The sequence below is a fragment of the Macaca fascicularis genome, chromosome X, assembly GCF_037993035.2.
Source record: "Macaca fascicularis isolate 582-1 chromosome X, T2T-MFA8v1.1".
In the NCBI taxonomy this organism is placed as follows: domain Eukaryota; kingdom Metazoa; phylum Chordata; class Mammalia; order Primates; family Cercopithecidae; genus Macaca; species Macaca fascicularis.
The window spans coordinates 107,628,760-107,648,726 of NC_088395.1; the positions used below are offsets into that span (position 1 = coordinate 107,628,760).

Consider the following 19,967-nt stretch of genomic DNA (forward strand, 5'->3'; position numbering starts at 1 on the left):
ACACCATAAGAAAACAGGCCAGGAGGCCGGGCGCAGTGGCTCACGCCTGTAATCTCAGTACTTTGGGAGGCCAAGGGGGGAGCAGATCACCTGAGGTCAGGAGTTCAAGATCAGCCTGGTCAACATGGCGAAACCCCATTTCTACTAAAAAAAAAAAAAAAAAAAAAATTAGCCAGGCATGGTAGCACATGCCTGTAATCCCAGCTAGTCAGAAGGCTGAAGCAGGAGAATCGCTTGAACCTGGGAGGCAGAGGTTGCAGCGAGCCGAGATCGCACCATTGCACTTCAGCCTGGGTGACAAGAGCAAAACTTGATCTTAAAAAAAAAAAAGAAAAGAAAAAAAAAGCAAGCAAGAAAGAAAACAGGTTAGGATACAAGTTTGGCCATGGGCTTGGGGGAAAACACACATCAAGTCTGTTCTGGTCAAATAGGTACATAAGTCACCCTAGCTGAAGGCCTGGTCTGTGATCCAATTCAAAATTTAGAATTAAGAGTAAGTATGTGGGTTGGGTGCGGTGGCTAACACCTGTAATCTGAGCACTTTGGGAGGCCAAGGCGGGTGGATCACCTGAGGTCAGGAGTTCGAGACCAGCCTGGCCATCACGGTGAAACCCTATCTCTACTAAAAATACAATAATTAGCCAGGCATGGTGGTGTGTGCCTGTAGTCCCAGCTACTCGGGAGGCTGAGACAGTAGAATTACCTGAACCCAGGAGGCGAAGGTTGCAGTGGTCTGAGATCGCACCACTGCACTCCAGCCTGGGCGACAGAGTGAGACTCCGTCTCAAAAATAATAATAAAAATTTTAAAAAACCTACAATGATGAAAGTATGTCAGAGGGAGGAATCAACTGAAAGAGCTCCCCGGCCAAAGTTGGAACAATTTGAACAAGAAAATAAAGTGGTATGGATTATAATCAGAGTATAAAATAAATATATGTGAGCCCATACTGTATAAACAAATGATTTAATAAACAAATGCATAAGAATAGACAGACCCCCTCCCCCATACAGAAGAATTCCAAGCAACTTTTGTAGATACTCCACCTCAAGGAGGTGGAGGATAAATCCCCATTCTATAAGTGTGGCCAATGCATACTGATTTCCTTCTAAAGAGTACAGGATAGAAAGTAGGGGGAGTATCTTGATAGTGGAGAAATCCGACAAACACTGCCTCGGCCAGGTGATCAAGGTTAACATCATCAGTGATAAGTCATGTTGACAGCATGTATCCTTGATATGATGTGATGAGGATGGCATGTTACCTCTGTGGCCTTCCTCCCAAGAACGCGTAACTTCAGTCTAATCATGAGAAAAACATCAGATAAACACTAAGTTAGGGGTATTCTACAAAACACCTGATGAACACTCCTGTCAAGGTCATCAAAGACAAATACAGTGGCTGGATGTGGTATCTCATGCCTATAATTCCACCCCTTTGGGAGGCCACGGTGGGAGGATCACTTGAGGCCAGGAGTTTGAGACCAGTCTGGGCAATATAGCAAGACCCTTCTCTAAAAAGAACAAAAAGTAAATTAGCCAAGCATGGTGGTGTATGCCTGCAGTCCTAGGTACTTGGGCAGCTGAAGCAGGAGGATTGCTTGAGCCCAGGAGTTTGAGGTTGCAGTTAGCTATGATCACACTACTGCACTCTAGCCTGGGCCACAGAGCCAGACCTTGTCTCTAAAAAACAAAACAAAACAAAATCTGAGAAGCTTAAGTTAAAAACTAAGGAAATCTGAATGAAGTATGGACTTTAGTCAATAACAGTGTATTAATACTGGCTCATTAATTGTAACAAATGCAGTATCATAAGATGTTAACAATGAGGGAAACCGGGTGTTGGGGATGGTTACTCACTGTACTGTCTTAGCAATTTTTCTGTATGCCTAAAACCATTCTGAAAAATAAAGTGTTTTATAAAAAGTTCACTAAGTATGGTACAGTTTGGCTAGAAGAGATACCCAGAGCAGAGGCAGTTTCTCTGGTACCTGAGGTCTGCAAGACCTTTGACCTAATACAACTCTGAAGCCAGAATGCCTAGGTTTGAATTCTTGCTTTACCATTTATTAGCTAGGTAACCTTTGGCAAGTTATGTAACCCCTTTGTGAACAACTTCATCTCTGAAAAGTAGGAATGATAGCCCCTACTTTGTCATGTTGTAGTAAGGATTAAATGAATTAATGTGTATAAAGTGCTTTAATGAGCCCTGGCACACAGTAAATTCTATATAAATATTTTGTAAAATGAATAAAAACTATGATGACTAAAAGTTCCTTTAGTAATTATCTAAAATCATACAAGGTAAGGAGATATAAGTTTGGTTGCTATGAACCAGGTAGTTGTTGCCATAGACATGTCAGTACCTTGACAACCATTATTAGGACATTGCCATAGCTTTTATAAGTGGACAACCTGAGCTGTGTTTATCTGACAAGAAGGCTAGAAAGCTCAATGCATCTTCCTATTACTCTGCATATCTTATGTCTTCCATCCAAAAAGAATCAACTTATCAGATAAATAACCACCTCATGGTAAGCAAAATATGTCACTATCTTCATTTTACAGATAAGAAAAGAAATTTGGAAATGATAGGTTTAGTTGAGGTGATTTCACTTCAGGTTACCCAGAAGAGGCACTAGAAATAAAGGATCAGACCAGTCATCCCTAATTCAATCATTTTCCCAGTTGGGTTATCCTACCTACCCTTCCTTATAAAGGAAGAACTTGTGTGATGCCAATTTGACACTTCTTGGTGGCACTGACAAACACAGAGAGCCTGACATCAAGTTAGAAGGCTCTGCCAATTATTAGGAAACAGACATGAAGCAGTTACTGGCCTCTCCTCCAAGGGAGATGGCTATCATGGAACCCAGACAATTAGGCTCTGATGTTTCAGGCTCCTGGTCATATCAGCTTCATGTGCAAAACTGGAGTAAGGCTGGTTTTGATCACAGGCCATATATAAGGTTTCTCTTTTGTCTGGCATAAGCCAGAGCCATTATCCAGGACGTCTTTATGGGAAACCTAATGATCTCCTAGGGCGTGAGCTGTGCTATAACAAATGCTATGAAATGTGAGTATTTTGGAATGGCAACTCTCCAGACCAGTAAATGACTGGATGACTCTGCAGAACCCTGATAAATTATCCCTTAATAAGTTAGCACATAAACTGTGCTCATAAGATAGCTAAGCAAGGCCCATCTAAGCATCAATTGAAGTACTTTGCTAACCCAGCCAGGGCTTCCTCCAATTCTGGGCTTCAACATATAGTTGTCCCTCAGTAAACTTGGGGGAAATGGGCTTCTGGACCCCCTCATATACCAAAATCTGTGCATTCTCAAATCCTGCAGTTGGCGCTATGAAACCCATATATATGAAAAGTTAGCCCTGCATATACATGGTTTCACATTCACAAATATCCTCATTCGGTCGAAAAAAAAAAAAAAAGCCTGGTATAAGTAGACTCATGCAGTTCAAACCCATGTTGTTCAACGGTCAACTGTAATTAGTCACTAGGGAAATATAAATAAAAACCTACCTCACACCCACTAGGATAGCTGTAAACAAAAAAACAAGCATTACTGGTGGGAATGTAAGATGTTGTAGCCATTTTGCATAACAGTCTGGCAGTTCCTCAAGAGGTTAAATATAGATTTATTACATAACCCAGCAGTAATACTCCTAGGTATATACCCAAGAGAAAACATATCCACACAAAAACTTATATACAAATGTTTATAGCAGCATTATTCATAAGAGCCAAAAAGTGGAAACAATCTGCTTTCCATGGATGAACCTTGAAGTGATTGCCTAAATTATCCTTTTTACTTAGGCATTCACTTCTAAATCCAGCTGTGCATTGACATCACCTGGGAAGCTTATGCAGCTCCCTGGCAATCTTTGAGTATGGGACACCTGGATTAATGTTTGAAATCCATTAGAATAGATTATCTCTAAGGTCCCTGATAGCTCCAAAAATTGTAAAAAAATCTCTAATAGCGGGTCACCAATGCCCACATCTTTGAAGAAGAGACATTATTGGTACTTGGAACAGGTCTCCCAATAGTTCCTTCTGGAAGCCTAAGTTGGTTCTTCTCTTAGGCATCATCCCAACCTCCACAAGGTTGAATAAAGATATTCTTAACAAGGATGAACTATGGCTGAAGGGATAGGCCACATCTGATTATGTCTGTGTAGGCTGCTATACTAAGAAATCACCCCATTTTGAAGAAAGCTACTCATTAGCACAGAACTTGTCACTGCAATTGAGAATAACCAGTCCCTCCTTCTATGACATTTATAGACACAGTTGGATAGAATAAAGTAATAGACTTCTAACAATCCCAGGCTTTCTGTTTATCAGCACCTGTTTAGTCATAAGCTGACTAAAGGCTCAGTGTTTATAATGGAACTTATTTCTTATTTTCTTTCTTCTCTTAATATTTAAGAACTAAGATGAATCATGTTCCGGCTTTTGACCTCCTGCTGCTCTTGGCTAAAGACAACAGAAGAGACACGAAGGTAATATTACAATTATTTCCCTAGGCCTATTCCACTATTTCCTCCCACAAATCTGCCCATAGTCCCTCAAGGTACAAATCTTCATAATATATATTGTTAGTTGAAGTGATTAAGCAGTTGTTTGTAAGATTGGGAGCAGGGTTGAGGAGGGATGGCCAATTGTACAAGGTTAAGCGAATCAGGGAAGAAAAGCATCCTTGGGGGCTTTGATGAGGGACTCCCATACCACCTTCTACTGCTTTGGCTGGGCCTTTTATGGTACATGCACTGAGATTACTGCAGGCAGAATCCCAAACACTAAGGAAGAGTATAACTCTCTGTTTAGCCTAAAACCTAACTGTTTTAAGACTTTGGCTCATTTTTCTTTTTCATTTCTAGGAATGTGACCATCCCTATCATTGGCTTGAACAACTCAGGCAAAACTGTTCTTGTGGAGGCATTCCAAAAATGTAAGGAACTGAGAGCATTAGATACTGGTGTGGGTCTCCCATGGACCCCAGAATCCAGTGAAATAATCATTCCTTCCTAGCATTACTTCATGGCCCTCAGTTTCCCTTTTTTTTTTTTTTTTTTTTTGCGCATAAACACCTTCCAACACACACTGTCTCTCTCCCTCCCTCCCTCCCTTCCCCACATTACATAAACAGCCTGTTTATGTAATGTCTGTCACCTGCTCCCTTTACAAGCTATCCTAATTGAAAGTCCTTTCATAGGGTCAGTATGCATAAGTTCAAACTATGTAAATCATTGCAGTTAATTATGAAGGATAGCATGTTTGAAATGATGTCTAGTTTCAGGGCTCAATTAAAGTGGAATTTGGTCTAGATAAGAGAGACAAGTGTGGGATGATAAAGAAGTTTAATAACATGAAATTCTGTGACAGCTAATATAGAGAGTTGGAGCTTGAGAAATGTTGTCAGTTCCGATATGTGCAAGTTTAATACCAGGTCTCTAGTTCAGTATCTTGACATTTCAAGAAGCAGTTACACAGAATTTCAGAAAGGTACTATACTACTTATTAAGGACCAATCAAAGAAGCCAGCACTGTCTGTCACAGGATGCCCTCCATCCATGTTTACTGAATAAATGAAGTAGTATGATGACGTGGTTGAGTTTTATCTAACCTGGCATCCCTGATGCCAAAAAAGGCTAACCTGACTCCTCTGCCACTGACCTACCTGAAGTGCTCATCAATTTCCTTGAACTACAGCAGGAGCCTTCTGGCTGATCTTGTCATCTCCAGTTGTTCTCCCAGTATTTAATCCACATAGCTACCAGAAGGACTTAATACAAAAGTCTGATCATGGCACTTCCCTGCTCAAAACTGTTCAATGCCATTATCTTCAAGATAAAACTCAAGTTTCTTAGCAGCACACAAAGCCTTCTATGAGTTGGTCCCTGAGTCCTCCTCCAACTTCATTTCCCATGCTCTCTGCACATGCCCTCTGATACAGCCACAACAAATGACTTGCCATCCCCCTTTTCTAGTTCTGTACATGTTATCCCACTACCTAGCATTTTACCTCTGCCATTATCTACCTGCTAAATCAAACGCCTCAAGTCACAGCCCAGCTTGACCTCAGGAAAGCCTTCCCTATCAGTGCCCTCCTGCCTCAGCTCCCACTCTTCCATGCATCGCTCTGGCATGCACTTATTACATCATCAGGCAATTGTAAGTCCATCCCCTAAATTGTGAGCCTCTTGAGAGAAATAATGGATTTTTTCCTCTCTGTATCTTTAGCCTGTGGTCTTTTAGCATTTTCAGGTAGGTATTCAATAAATATTCATGGAATGGATGTTCTCCCCCATTCCACCATTCACCTAAGACAACATGTTGCCATTTTCTTTGTTTTTTTTTTTTTTTTTTCTCCGAGACGGAGTCTCACTCTGTTGCCCAGGCTGGAGCGCAGTGGTGCAATCTCAGTTCACTGCAACCTCCGCCTCCCAGGTTCAAGCGATTCACATGCCTCAACCTCCCGAGTAGCTGGGATTACAGGTATGCACCACCACACCTGGCTAATTTTTTTTTGGATTTTAGTAGAGATAGGGTTTCACCATGTTGGCCAGGCTGGTCTGGAACTCCTGGCCTCAAGCAATCCTCCTGCCTCAGCCTCCCGAAGTGCTGGAATTATAGGTGTGAGCCACTGCGCCCGACGACATGTTGCCATTTTCTGTAACAACTTCCTCTGTCCCATTAGCAGCTCCAAGCCTCACATTTTAGCCAATGGGTTCAGCTTTGTATCCCCCCTTGTAGGAAACAAACTTAACTCCTTGCTTCTCCCAATTCTCTGATAGGCAGAAATGTTTAAGAAGGTAAATAGCAGCAGGAAAAATCCAGGAGCCAGCAAAAATCACAAGATTATTGAAAAAAGTGGGGATAATTTTCTAGAGCCCCAACTCAACCTCATCCCTGGATTCCCTTTTGTCTGGGTGGGCCCTAGGAATCCATATTTTAAGAACTCCTCAGGGGTTTCTGATGGCCAGCCAGCTTTTGGAAGCACTCACCTGCAATTACCGGTATGCTATTTTGCCTGTGAGAATACTGTCTGTTTCCCATTTTAATTCCTAGAGGACACTGCCTAAAATCTATTTATTTTGTTACTGCATAACTTGCCTTGTTCTCAGTGAATATCTGGGGGATTATTCATAAATCTATTGGTTGTGACTACATTCACAGATAATTTTTTAATGGGCACTGATATCACATTCTGAAGAATGTCTCAGGCCACCTCTGTCTATGCAGGACCATCAGAATCAATCTAGTAGGTTACTCTGTGCCCAAAATTGAATAATTTACCTCCCTTGTCCCTGCAAATGTTTTGTTGTTGTTGTTGTTTGTTTTTTGAGACGGAGTTTCACTCTTGTTGCCCAGGCTGGAGTGCAATGGAGCAATCTCGGCTCACTGCAACCTCAGCCTCCTGGATTCAAGGGATTCTCCTGCCTCAGCCTCCAAGTAGCTGGGATTACAGGCATGTGCCACCACGCCCAGCTAACTTTTTGTATTTAGTAGAGACAGGGTCTCACCATGTTGGTCAGGCTGGTCTCAAACTCCTGACCTCAGGTGATCCACCCGCCTCGGCCTCCCAAAGTGGCGGGATTACAGGCTTAAACCACTGCGCCCAGCTGCTGCGAATGTTTTTAAGCTGATTGCCAAGAACAGATAATTGCCTAGGAAGGAAATGCCCGTCTGCAAGTAATACTGTGAACACTTGAAGACACCAGCTATAAAATATTTTGGCACACAAGACATTTTTAAAAATTTGTTAAATTTGTATGGGTACATTGTAGGTGTATATATTTATGAGATATGTGAGATACGTTGATATAGGCATACAATGTGTAATAATCAAATCAGGGTAAATGGGATATCCATCACCTCAAGCATTCACCATTTATTTGTGTTACAAACATTCCAGTTGTACTCCCTCAGTTATTCTAAATGTACAACAAATTATTGCTGACTATAGTCACTCTGTTGTGCTATCAAATACTAGATCTTAACTATATTTTTGTACCCATTAACCGTCCCATTCCCTCCCCTCACTACCCTTTCCACCCTCTAGTAACTATGCTACTCTCTCTCTCTTTTTTTTTTTTTTTTTTTGAGACAGAGTCTCGCTCTATTGCTCAGACTGGAGTGCAGTGGCACAATCTCAGCTCACTGCAACCTCCACCTCCTGAGTTCAAGCAATTCTCCTACCTCAGCCTCCCGAGTAGCCAGGGTTACAGGCATGTGCCACCACACCTGGCTTATTTTTGTATTTTTATTAGAGACGAGGTCTCACCATGTTGGCCAGGCTGGTCTGGAACTCCTGATCTCAGGTGATCTGCCTGCTTTGGCCTCCCGAAGTGCTAGGATTATAGGCATGAACCACCACACCCGGCTGTGTTCTTCTACTCTTTATCTCCATGAGTTCAATTATTTTACTCTAGGGCTTCCACAAATGAGTGAGAACATATGAAATTTATCTTTCTGTGCCTGGCTTATTTAAGTTAATATCATGTACTTGTTCTGTCCGTGTTGCTGCAAATGACAATATTTTATTCTTTTTTATGGCTGAATAGTACTCCATTGTGTATAAGTACCACATTTTCTTCATCCATTCATCTGTTGATGGACACTTAGGTTGCTTCCAAATCTGGGCTATTGTGAACAGTGCTGCAATAAACATGGGACACCAGATATCTCTTTGACATACTGATTTCCTTTCTTTTGGATATATACACAGCAGGTGGATTGCTGCATCACATGGTAGTTCTATGTTTAGTTTTTTGAGGAACTTTCATAGTGGAACATAATTTATGTTCTCATCAACAGTGTATGAGGGTCCCTCTTTCTCCACAGCCTTGCCAGAATGATCAATATGCTGAGGAGAAGAATGTATATCCTGCATTCATGGGATGAAATGTTCTGTAAATATCTATGAGGTCCATTTGCTCTATAGTGCAGATTAGGTACAGTGTTTCATTGTTGATCTGGATAATCTGTCCAATGCTGAAAGTGGGGTGCTGAAATCTCCAATTATTACTGTATTGGGGTCTATCTCTCTCTCTTTAGCTCTAATAATACTTGCTTTGTATATCTGGGTGCTCCAGTGTTCAGTGCACATATAATTGTTATATACACTTGCTGAATTGACCCCCTTATCATTATATGACATTCTTGGTCTCTTTTTATAGCTTTTGTCTTGAAACCCGTTTTGTCTGAAGTATAGCTACTCCCGCTCTTTTGGGTTTCTATTTGTATAGAATATAATTTTCTATCCCTTTTAGTTTATATGTGTATTTATAGATGAAGTGTGTTTCTTGTAGGAAACAGATCATGTTGTTGTTGTTTTTTAATCCACTCAGCCACCCTATGTCTTTTGATTGGAGAGTTTAGTCCATTTATATTCAATGTTATTATTAATAAGGACTTACTACTGACACTTTGTTATTTGCTTTCTGGTTATTTTGAGGTCTTTTCCTTCCTTCCTTCCTGTCTTCCTTTTTGTGAAAGTGATTTTCTCTCGTAGTATGTTTTGATGTATTGCTTTATATTTTTTGTCTATCTGTTGTAGGTTTTTTGATTTGAAGTTACCATGGGGCTTGCAAATAACATCTTTTTTTTTTTTTTTTTTTTTTTTGAGACGCTCACTGCATGCTCCGCCTCCCGGGTTTACGCCATTTTCCTGCCTCAGCCTCCCGAGTAGCTGGGACTACAGGCGCCCGCCACCTCGCCCGGCTAGTTTGGTTTTTTTTTTGTATTTTTTAGTAGAGACGGGGTTTCACCATGTTAGCCAGGATGGTCTCGATCTCCTGACCTCGTGATCCGCCCATCTCGGCCTCCCAAAATGCTGGGATTACAGGCTTGAGCCACCGCGCTCGGCCGCAAATAACATCTTATAACCCATTTTTTAAAATATTCACCCACTGCCCCCTGGAGACCCCATTATTTTAAACTGATGAAAAATGTGATTGCAAAAACAAGCAAAGAGAAAACTAATATTAATTGTACACTTTAACTTCATCCCCTCTGCTTTGTAACTTTTTGTTGTTTCTATTTATATCTTATTATACTGTCTTTAAAAGTTGCTGTAGTTGTTACTTTTGATAGGTTCATCTTTTATTCTTTGTACTGAAGCTATGAGTAGTTTACACACCACAATTACAGTATTATAACAATACTATGTATTTGTCTGTGTGAGTTGCTGTTACCAGTGGGTTTTATACCTTCAGGTGATTTCTTATTGCTCATTAACATCCTTTTCTTTCAGGTTGAAGTACTCCCTTTAGCATTTCTTGGAGGAGAGGTCTGGTGTTGACAAAAATCCCTCAGCTTTTGTTTGTCTGGGAAATACTTTATTTCTCCTTCATGTTTGAAGGATAATTTTGCTGGATATAATATTCTAGGATAAAAGTTTTTTTCCTTGATATACTTTAAGTATATCATGCCACTCTCTCTTATTTCAATCTTTGTTAAACTTATCCGATAGATTCTGAATTCCTTCTTTGTGTTATCTTGGATTTCATTGATCTTCCTCAAAACTATTTTGAATTATCTGTCTGAAAGGTCACTTATCTCTGTCACTCCATAATGTTACTGGTGCCTTATTTAGCTCTTTTGGTGAGGTCATTTTTCCTGGATGGTCTTGATGTTTATTGATGTTCATCAAAGTCTGGGCATTGAAAAGTTAGGTATTTAATCTATGCAGACTGGGGTTGTTTTTACCCATCCTTCTTGAGAAGGACTCAAAGGGAATTGAGTGTTGTGATCAAATCTTTGGTCACTGAAGCTGTATACGCATTAGGGGACACCCTAAGCCTAGTAATGCTGTGACTCTTGTAAAGCTGTAGAGGTACCATTTTGGTGGTCTTGGGTAAGATCTGAGAGAATTCCCTGGTTTACCAGGCAAAGTCTCTTGTTCTTTTCCCTTACCTTCTCCCAAGCAAATGGAGTCTCTCTCTCTCTCTCTGTGCTGAGCTGCCTGGAGTTGGGGAAGGGGTGATACAAACACTCCTGTGGCCACCACCACTGAGACTGTGCTGAGTCACACATGAAGCCAACAGTACTGGGTCTCACCCAAGGCCTGTGGCAACTATTTCCTGGTTATCCCTGATATTTATTCAAGGTCCAAGGGCACTTCAGTCAGTAGCTGATGAATCCTGCCAGGAAAGGGTATTTTCCTTCAGTGCAGCAGGTTCCTTTCTGGCCCAGGGTGAGTCTAGAAATGCCACCAGGAGCTAGGGCCTGGGGTCAGGGGCTTTAGAAATCTGCTTGGTGCTTTATTTTACTGGGGCTGAACAAGTACCCAGGTTGCAAGACAAAGTCCTCTCTATATTCCTCTCTCCTTTCCTCAAGCAGAATTGGCCATCACAGCCCCGATCCCATAGTGACTATAGCCTGGCTACCACCAATGTTTATTCAAGGCCTGAGCTCTTTAGTTAGCAGGCAGTGAGTCCTGCCAGGCCTGGGTCTCTCTCTTCAGGGCAGCGTTTTCCTTTCTGGCCCAAGGTGAGTCTAGAAATGCCCTCCAGGAGCTAAGGCCTGGAATCAGGGACTTTAGGAGTCTGCTTGGTGCTGTATTTCACTGTGGCTGAGTTAGTACTGAAGTTGCAAGACAAAGTCCTTTTTACTCTTCTCTCTCCTTTCCTCAAGCAGGAGTCTCTCCTGATGGCCACCACTGCTGAAAATGTGCTGGGTCACACCTGAAGCCAGCACAATACCAGGTCTTGCCCAAGGCCCATGGTGACTGCTGCCTGGCACTTGCTTGGGATGTTTACTCAGGCCTAAGGGCTCTTTAGTCAGGTGGTGGTGAATCCTGTCAAGACTGGGTCCTTCCCTTCTGGGCACTGGGTTCCCTTCTGGCCCAGAATGGGTCTAGAACTGTCATCGGGGAGCCATGGCCTGAAATGGGGACCTCAGGACTCTGCTTGGTACTTTATTTTCCTGTGGCTGAGCTGGTATTCAAGTTGTAAGACAATGTTCTCTTTACTCTTCCCTCTCCTCCTGGAGCTGCAAGCTGTGCTGCCTGGCACTAGGGGGAGGGGTGACACAAGCACTTCCCTTAGTCACTCTGGCTGGTGACTCACTAGGTTGCATGCCCCCTAAGTCCTTGGCTCCAAGCCCATCACAGTACCAGGACTTGCCCAGGAACTGCAGTCCTTGTGGCCTGGACTGCCTTTCAAATTTATTTAGCACCCCAGAGCACTTCAGGCCATGGTGGCAGGGCTTGCCGGAACTCAGGTTCCAACTGTTGGAATGGGCAATTTCCCTCTGGCTAGGGCTGGTCTAAATGCTTCCTCCATAAGTGCTAGGCAAATTCTGCCCTATGTAGTTTTCTGCTGTGACAGGGCAGCACTGAGTTCCAATCCAAAGTCCTACAATCACTGCACTCTCTCTTCCAAGCACAGATTCTCTCTCTGTGCCATGTGGTGCTGCCAGGGATGAGGAAAGGGTGGTACTGGTGATTCAAGACTGTCTTTCCTACCCTCTTCAGTGCCTCTTTCCTTGACATGATGTTATAACCAAGGTGGGGTGCGAGGGCTCATGCCTGTAATCCCAGCACTTTGGAAGGCCAGGGCAGGCAGATCGCTTGAGCCCAGGAGTTCAAGACCAGCCTGGGCAACATGCTAAAACTGTCTACAAAAAAAAAAAAAAAATACAAAAATTAGCCAGGAATGGTGACACATGCCTATAATCCCAGTGACTCAGGAGGCTAAGGTGGGAGGATCACTTGAGTCTAGGATGTCAAGGCTGCAGTGAGCTGAGACTGAGCCACTGCACTCCAGCACGGGCGACAGAGTGAGACCCTGTCTCAAAAAAAGAAAAAAATACGGATGTTATAACCAGGTACTATGATCGCTCACCTGATTTTTGGTTCTTATGAAGGTGCTTTCATGTGGATAGTTGTTCAATTTGGTGTTCCTGCAGGGGTGACCATCACTGAAGGATTCTATTTGGCCATCTTATGCCACCTCCTCCAAGTCATTATTATTGACACCATTCACTAAAACTCTTTTGTCTGGCATGGTCATGTAAGGCAAGAAGAAACCCAACCACTGGCACAAGCAGGTGCCCTAAATGAGGACATTTAGACTAGTGCCTTTCAAACCTGGCTATATATTTCAATCACCTGGGGAGCTTTTTAAAAAAGTCACGATGCTTCAGCCCCACCCCAGATCTATGGACTCAAACCCTAAGAGAACGAGGCCTGGGGATGGCTGGGTGTGGTGACTCACGCCTGTAATCCCAGCACTTTGGGAGGCCGAGGTGGGCGGATCACCTAAGGTCAGGAGTTTGAGACCAGCCTGACCAACATGGTGAAACCCCGTCTCTACTAAAAATACAAAAATTGGCTGGGTGTGGTGGCGGGGGGCTGTAATCTCAGCTACACAGGAGGCTGAGGTAAGAGAATTGCTTGAACCTGGGAGGCAAAGGGTGTAGTGAGCCGAGATGGTGCCACTGCACTCCAGGCTTATAAATAAATAAATAAATAAATAAATAAATAAATAAATAAATAAATACAATGCTCTACAGGTGATCATGGAGAACAGTGAATACTGAGAACCAGTAACCGTAACCAGAGTCACCTGGAGAGCTTTCAACCCTACTGACAGGGGACCTGGAGATTCAAAAACTTTGGTCTGGGAAGGGCCTATGGAATCTACAGTTTCCATTTTTTTTTTCTTTTTTGAGAGAGTCTCACTCTGTCACCCAGACTGGGGTGCAGTGGTACAATGGTGTGATCATGGCTCACTACAGCCTTGATTGCCCAGGCTCAAGCGATCCTCCCACCTCAGTCTTCCAAGTAGCTGGGATTACAGGTGTGTAGCATGGAATCTGTATCTTAACAAGCTCATCAGATGATGCTGAGACACAATCAGGCATGAGTTTCATGGCTCTCTAGGGTAGTGGTACTCAAGCTTTAAAGTGCAGAAGAATCACCTCAGGATTTTGTTAACCATAGGGAGTTCATTAAACATGCAAATACTTGTGTTCCAAGCCTAGAGGTTTTGATTCATTTGGTCTGGACTAGGCTTTAACAATCACCCCTGCATAATTCTCAATTATATGGTGCCCGGACCATGCTTTCTGAAACACTTCACTAGGGATACAGAGATGAATCAGACTCAGTACCTGTCCTTAGAGTGTTTATACTTTAATAGAGGAAATAAGATAAATGTAAATTGTCAGGGAACAACTGCTCACAGCATCTAGGGTTCACCAACAATAGAATGCACTAACTGAAGGAACTGGTAAGGTTTCAAGTAAAAAGAAAAAGAAAACTAAGGAAAAAAATTTTTTTCTCTGACAGGGCAAAAAAATATATAAAGCTTTTCTTGATGAAGGAAACTCTAATATTACCTTTAGAGTTTTAACCTAGTCACTTTTTTTTTTTTTTAATTTGAGACAGACATCTTGCTCTGTTGCCCAGGCTGAAGTGCAATGGTGAGATCTCAGCTCACTGCAACCTCTGCCTCCTGGGTTCAAGTGATTCTCCTGCTTCAGCCTCCCAAGTAGCTGGGATTACAGGTGCCCGCCACCACGCCTGGCTAATTTTTGTATTTTTAGTGGAGACAAGGTTTCACCATGTTGGCCAGGCTGGTCTTGAACTCCTGACCTCAGGTGATCTGCCTGCCTCGGCCTCCCAAAGTGCTGGGATTACAGGTGTGAGCCACCGTCCCTGGCCCACTTATTATTTTTGAGTAGTCTAATACAGATATAGCAAATATCACATCAAAGTTGTGGCTGAAAATTATTTTATCTGAAAGCTATAATTTAAAAGTTCATTGCCTAACATGAAATCAGAAGAGATGTTATGAAAATCACATTTAAACATAATAATAATATATACATACACATACATATATATGTATTCTCATTTCCAAAGACCCAAAAGCATATTACTAACTTTTCACATTAATGACTCATTTTGGCAGTCCTATGGAAAATGTCACATGCAGATCTAAGACTACAAATAAGAAGTTATGAATTCTAGTCTTAGTGCTCCCAGGTATGGGTATAGAGAATATATAAAGTCATTTTGCTACTAATGTGGGAAGAGACCTAGGCTAGAATGGTCAGTTCAACAGACTGGAATGCATATAAATGCTGCCGTTTTCCATTTTCATTCTTTTTGTTTGTTTTTGTTTGTTTGTTTATTTTTTTGAGATGGAGTTTCACTCTTGTCCCCCATGCTGGAGTGCAGTGGCGTGATCTCAGCTCACCGCAACCTCTTTCTTCAGGGCTCAAGTGATTCTCCTGCCTCAGCCTCCCAAGTAGCTGGGATTACAGGTGTGTGCCACCACACCTGGCTGGGTTTTTTTGTGTGTGTGTGTGTATGTTAGTAGACATGTGGTTTTGCCAGGGTGGCCAGGCTGGTCTTGAACTCCTAACCTCAGGTGATCCGCCCACCTCAGCCTCCCAAAGTGCTGGGATTACAGGCGCGAGCCACCATGCCCAGCCAAGACTGCCGTTTTCGACTCCATTTCTATGGGAGCTGAATGAGGTATGGAATTCCCTGTGAGATTTTATGTTCTGGCTATAGCTTTTCAAAGGAAAATGTGTCTAAGTCTAGCATGGTTTCTTGGAAGACATATGTGGAAGACAACTTCATACCTTCATCTACAGGAACAACCACCATAAACATTTATTGAACACTTACTGTGTGTATGGTAATACAAACATCCTCCCTCATATAGCTTATGTTTTAGTTGGAGAGACAAAGTAAGCACAAAAAGAGGTGAAGGACCAGCTCAACAGACCATGTGCTCAACAAGAGAGAGAGAAGTGCGAAGTGGACAGGCCAGAGAAGTCTTCCTAAACAGTACTTGAGCTGGGTATTGAAGGGTGGGAGAGAAGGACCTTCTGTTCATTCATTCATTTATCAGATTAATTCAATAATGAATGTGCTTGGCATCATGGATATAATGGTGAATAAATTTCAATAAAATTGAAAGGGTTCCCGTCCTGTTGCAGTTTATAACCCAGATAAATAAACCATAGAATTTACAACACTGTAATATGTGCTATGACAATGGTAAACTCAGAAGAAAGGTACCTTATCCAGATGGCTGGTGGTGTGTGGGAAAACTCTAGAATAAACAAGATCAAAATTGACATTTTTAAAAATAGGCATTAACTGAGCAAAGAGTAGAAGTGTTCTAAGCAGAGAGAATGACATCTTGTAAAATCCCAGGGCAAGAGAAAGCATGACATTGATGTAGAGTGGGAGAAGTAGGGGCAAAGGAGCCAAGGGAAGAACAGATTTGGTATGTACCAGGGACAGTGTGGACACCCGTCAGGTTATAGCACTAGGAGATAGGTCTGGCAGGTTAGGAGGTGAAGGAGTCTGTATTATATCTGGAAGCAGTGGACACGCACTAAAGGTTACTGAGCCAGGAGAGGATAGTATGGGTAAAGCGATTATTTAGGAAGATAGTACCCAAGTATGGGCAGGGTGGCAGGATGCTTCAGTGGGATTTCTCAGAGCAGGCTCTAGTCAGGGTTCAACAAATTATTTGATCTAACTATAATTCCCTACTTTGTGATTGCTTTTCCTCTCTTCTCCTCTGCATAGTACTTCCCAGTAGGATAGACAACTGTATGAAATCGGAACTGACTCTACTGCTGTTAGATGAGTATGGAGTTTCCATCTAAGTGATTGCTTCTCCTCTTTTCCCCTATGCATAGTACTTCCCAGTAAGACAGACCATTGTATGAAATCGGAACTGACTACACTTTTGTTAGATGAGTATGAACTTTCCATCTACGACCTGAATGGAGATCTGAAGGGCCGGGAAGCATGGCCAAACTACTATGCACAGGCCCATGGGCTTGTTTTCGTCCTGGATTCCAGTGACATAAGACGCATGCAGGAAGTGAAGATCATCTTAACACATCTGCTGTCTGATAAAAGAGTGGCAGGGAAACCCATCTTACTGTAAGATTCTGCCTTTATGTCCTATTTCCGCTTCCCAATTTGTACCCTTAAAAGTATAGAAATGAAGGGTTGGGTGGTCCCTTTGTCACACCCAGCTAGGCCTTCTGTTCCCTTAGGCTCAGGGAGGTAAAGCGGCCCAATTCTCTGGGGTCTGTTCTCAAGAGCTACTTTCTACCACACACTGCCATGGGGGACATGTTACCTAACTGTACAAAGGTAATTTTGAAGGGAAGCATCAAAAGGAAATGAAAAGCGGAATCCACCACCTCCACCCCTTGACTCTTCCTGAATACTACCTTCCTGGATTTGCTTATTATCTTTTCTGGTTTCGGTCTCTGATCCTGAAACCTCATGATAGCAGAGAACCCCTATCTTGTATAATCGATGCCAATGACCTCCTCTCTGATCAGATTGCTCAAAAGTTACATAACTAGCACTTATTCCAGGGTGACAATGCAGGTGGCCAGTCAATTCTCATCCCCGCCCCCAACTCCCTTTATGCCTCTTTCATTCCTCATTAGCACCCCCAACTAGAGCATGAACAGAGTTTGGGAAAGGATGTAAAAACTCCAAATCTGTTCATAGCCCAGTTAGCAATTCTAATTAAAGCTTGATAGCATAATGTAGGGGAAGTGAGAAATGAGCCCTGGGGGGACTATCGTGGATTCAAATGATTTGTGCTATACTTTCCTTCATTGGGAGTTGGCTAGAAAAATGTCTAGCTCATCTCATTAGGTATGTCTTTAAACCTAATTCCTGGATATGTAGCAGTTATAGTAGAATTTGTTCTCCTCCTCTTTCCCTTCTTTTCTCGCCTTTTGCTTCTATTTTGGTTTCACTCTTGCACTCTTTTTTCCTCCCTCTCTCATATGCTCTGTTTTAGCTTAGCAAACAAACAAGACAAGAAGAAAGCCCTCATGCCTTGTGATATTATTGACTATCTACTTCTAAAGAAGCTAGTGAAAGAGAATAAGTGCCCATGCCGAGTGGTAAGTGTCAACCCCTTCCTTCCCTCTTCCTCTGGAGCCCAGCAGATGCAGCCCTTGGCCCATTCTATAATCAGCCCCATATGTTGGGTTTGCGGCAAAGTCTTTCGCTGTCAGGCAACACCCATAGTGATTCCTGACTTGATGGTGGTAACAAATATTGCATTCTGCCTTCAAAATAGTTCTGTAAAGTGGACACATGAATATCCCCATTTTATGGATAAAAAAGCCAAGGCTCAGAGACTCTATGTGACTTGCTCAAGGTCACACACCCAAGACACCACAACCACTTTATTAAAGGACCTCAGCTTTATTATGCTTTCTCAGATGTGAATGTTGAGTGTCTCCTAGAAGTCTCAGAGCCTCTCTAGGCATAGCAGACCTTATGTGTTCCTCCACTGTTTGAATGAGAGTGACTGGTTCTGTGGGCCCCAGGGGTCCCAGGCTCCAGGTCTGCATCCTTCTCTTCTGTCACAGGAGCCATGTTCAGCCATCAGAAACCTTGAAAGAAGAAACCATCAGCCCATAGTTGAAGGACTGCGCTGGCTATTAGCTGTCATTAATACCTGCCAACTACCACCTACCTCGAGCATCTCAATCTCCAAGAATAACACAGGCTCTGGAGAAAGATGCTCATCACACAGGTACTGAGATGCCTCCATGAGATTTACTGATAAGAAAAGCAACAGGGATCAGTCTTTCTCACAAGCAAGGAGTTCTGGGAGGTGCTTGGATTCTGGGTGGCACTGAGCAAGTCTCTTGATATCATTGGCTCAAATGGGGCTACGGCAGTGCCCACCAACACTCCAACATTGTTAGGTACACCCTACCCCTGGCATAACTTGAGTGGTCATGTGAGGGGAATGATTTTCATAAAGGTAAGCCAACCTATCAGCATTACAGCCTCCCCAAAACAGGGTTTCTAATCTCTGATTTGCCATGTGGAAGAGAAAATGAACATAAGCCTCTTAAAGAGCCTACTGGCATTATTCTACGGATGAATGCCATGAACCTACTCCAGATTCTCAGTGTCTAGTTCTACAATCCTCCCAATAATGAGGAATGATGGGAGAGGATAGAAATGTTGAAAAGAGGAAAAAGAAGAAGAAAATAGGAGGTGATCAGAGTTTTGAGGAGCAAAAGGCCTAAACATCCTCCTGCTCTGTTGTCACATTGCCCAAAGGCATATGGCAGGGATGGGGTAGTAGCTGCACTAGATAAAGAAGCTTGAAGTGTGTCTGTTTCTACTACTCTTATCCTTTCTATCTTCCCCCAGCTTATCCACCAGAACAGGAATGTCAAAGGAGAAAAGACAGCATCTAGAACAACGCCCAACAGAAGCTAAGCCTCTAAAGTCAATCCTACAGGTAAATGGCCCTTTAAATGTTAATACTCAGTGACCAATCCCTGAACACGTGGACACCAACTAACTTCCCCATCCCCTCCCCCATCTTCTTGCTGTACAGAAAGAAGGTACAAGATTACGGCCTAAAAAGAATATGTCAGTAACATTTGCTTTAGATGAACCCATGAAAGAAGGTGAATGTTCTAGGAGAACTAGAGTTCAGAACACTACGAAGTTTCACTACAATTGAAGGAGTGACTTATAGACTCCAGCTCCATACGTTGATGACAATATTTTTGAAGGTAATGCTGGATCAGTGGTTAGAGAAGAAAATTTACATAGGCCTTCCCTAACAATTTCTACAATAGTATTCCAATTTTGAGCCTGAAATTCTTTCCTCACTCTATGGTTGGTGATTAGGAGAAGAGAAATAGAAGAAGTACAGGAAGGGTGCTTGGGTACCATCTTCTGGTAGTCCAGCATGATGCCCCAGCACTGGTTGACACAAGATCTTTAGATGGCTATAGGGTTATCTTAAAGTTTATGATTCCAGTGGTGGAAGTACAAGAACTTTATATATATCTCTCAAGAACTTTAAAAACATGAATACACTATGAACTAGTAATCTCAATTCTTGAGCTGTCTCCAAGGATAGTTACATAAGTACCCAAAAAACGACCCTCAAGGA

The 19,967-nt window shown here is 42.5% G+C and overlaps 1 protein-coding gene across 1 annotated transcript; it reads left to right on the top strand.

Moving 5' to 3' along the window:
- Positions 1–4,217: 4,217 nt before the first annotated feature.
- On the top strand, positions 4,218–19,618 carry ARL13A (ARF like GTPase 13A). Its single transcript, XM_015444329.3, has 7 exons — positions 4,218–4,523; positions 4,902–4,972; positions 16,699–16,948; positions 17,832–17,937; positions 18,412–18,578; positions 19,211–19,301; positions 19,401–19,618. Exons 1-7 carry the CDS (start codon positions 4,465–4,467, stop codon positions 19,527–19,529), a joined length of 873 nt encoding a protein of 290 aa, XP_015299815.1. The 5' UTR covers positions 4,218–4,464; the 3' UTR covers positions 19,530–19,618.
- The last annotated feature ends 349 nt before the right edge of the window (positions 19,619–19,967 follow it).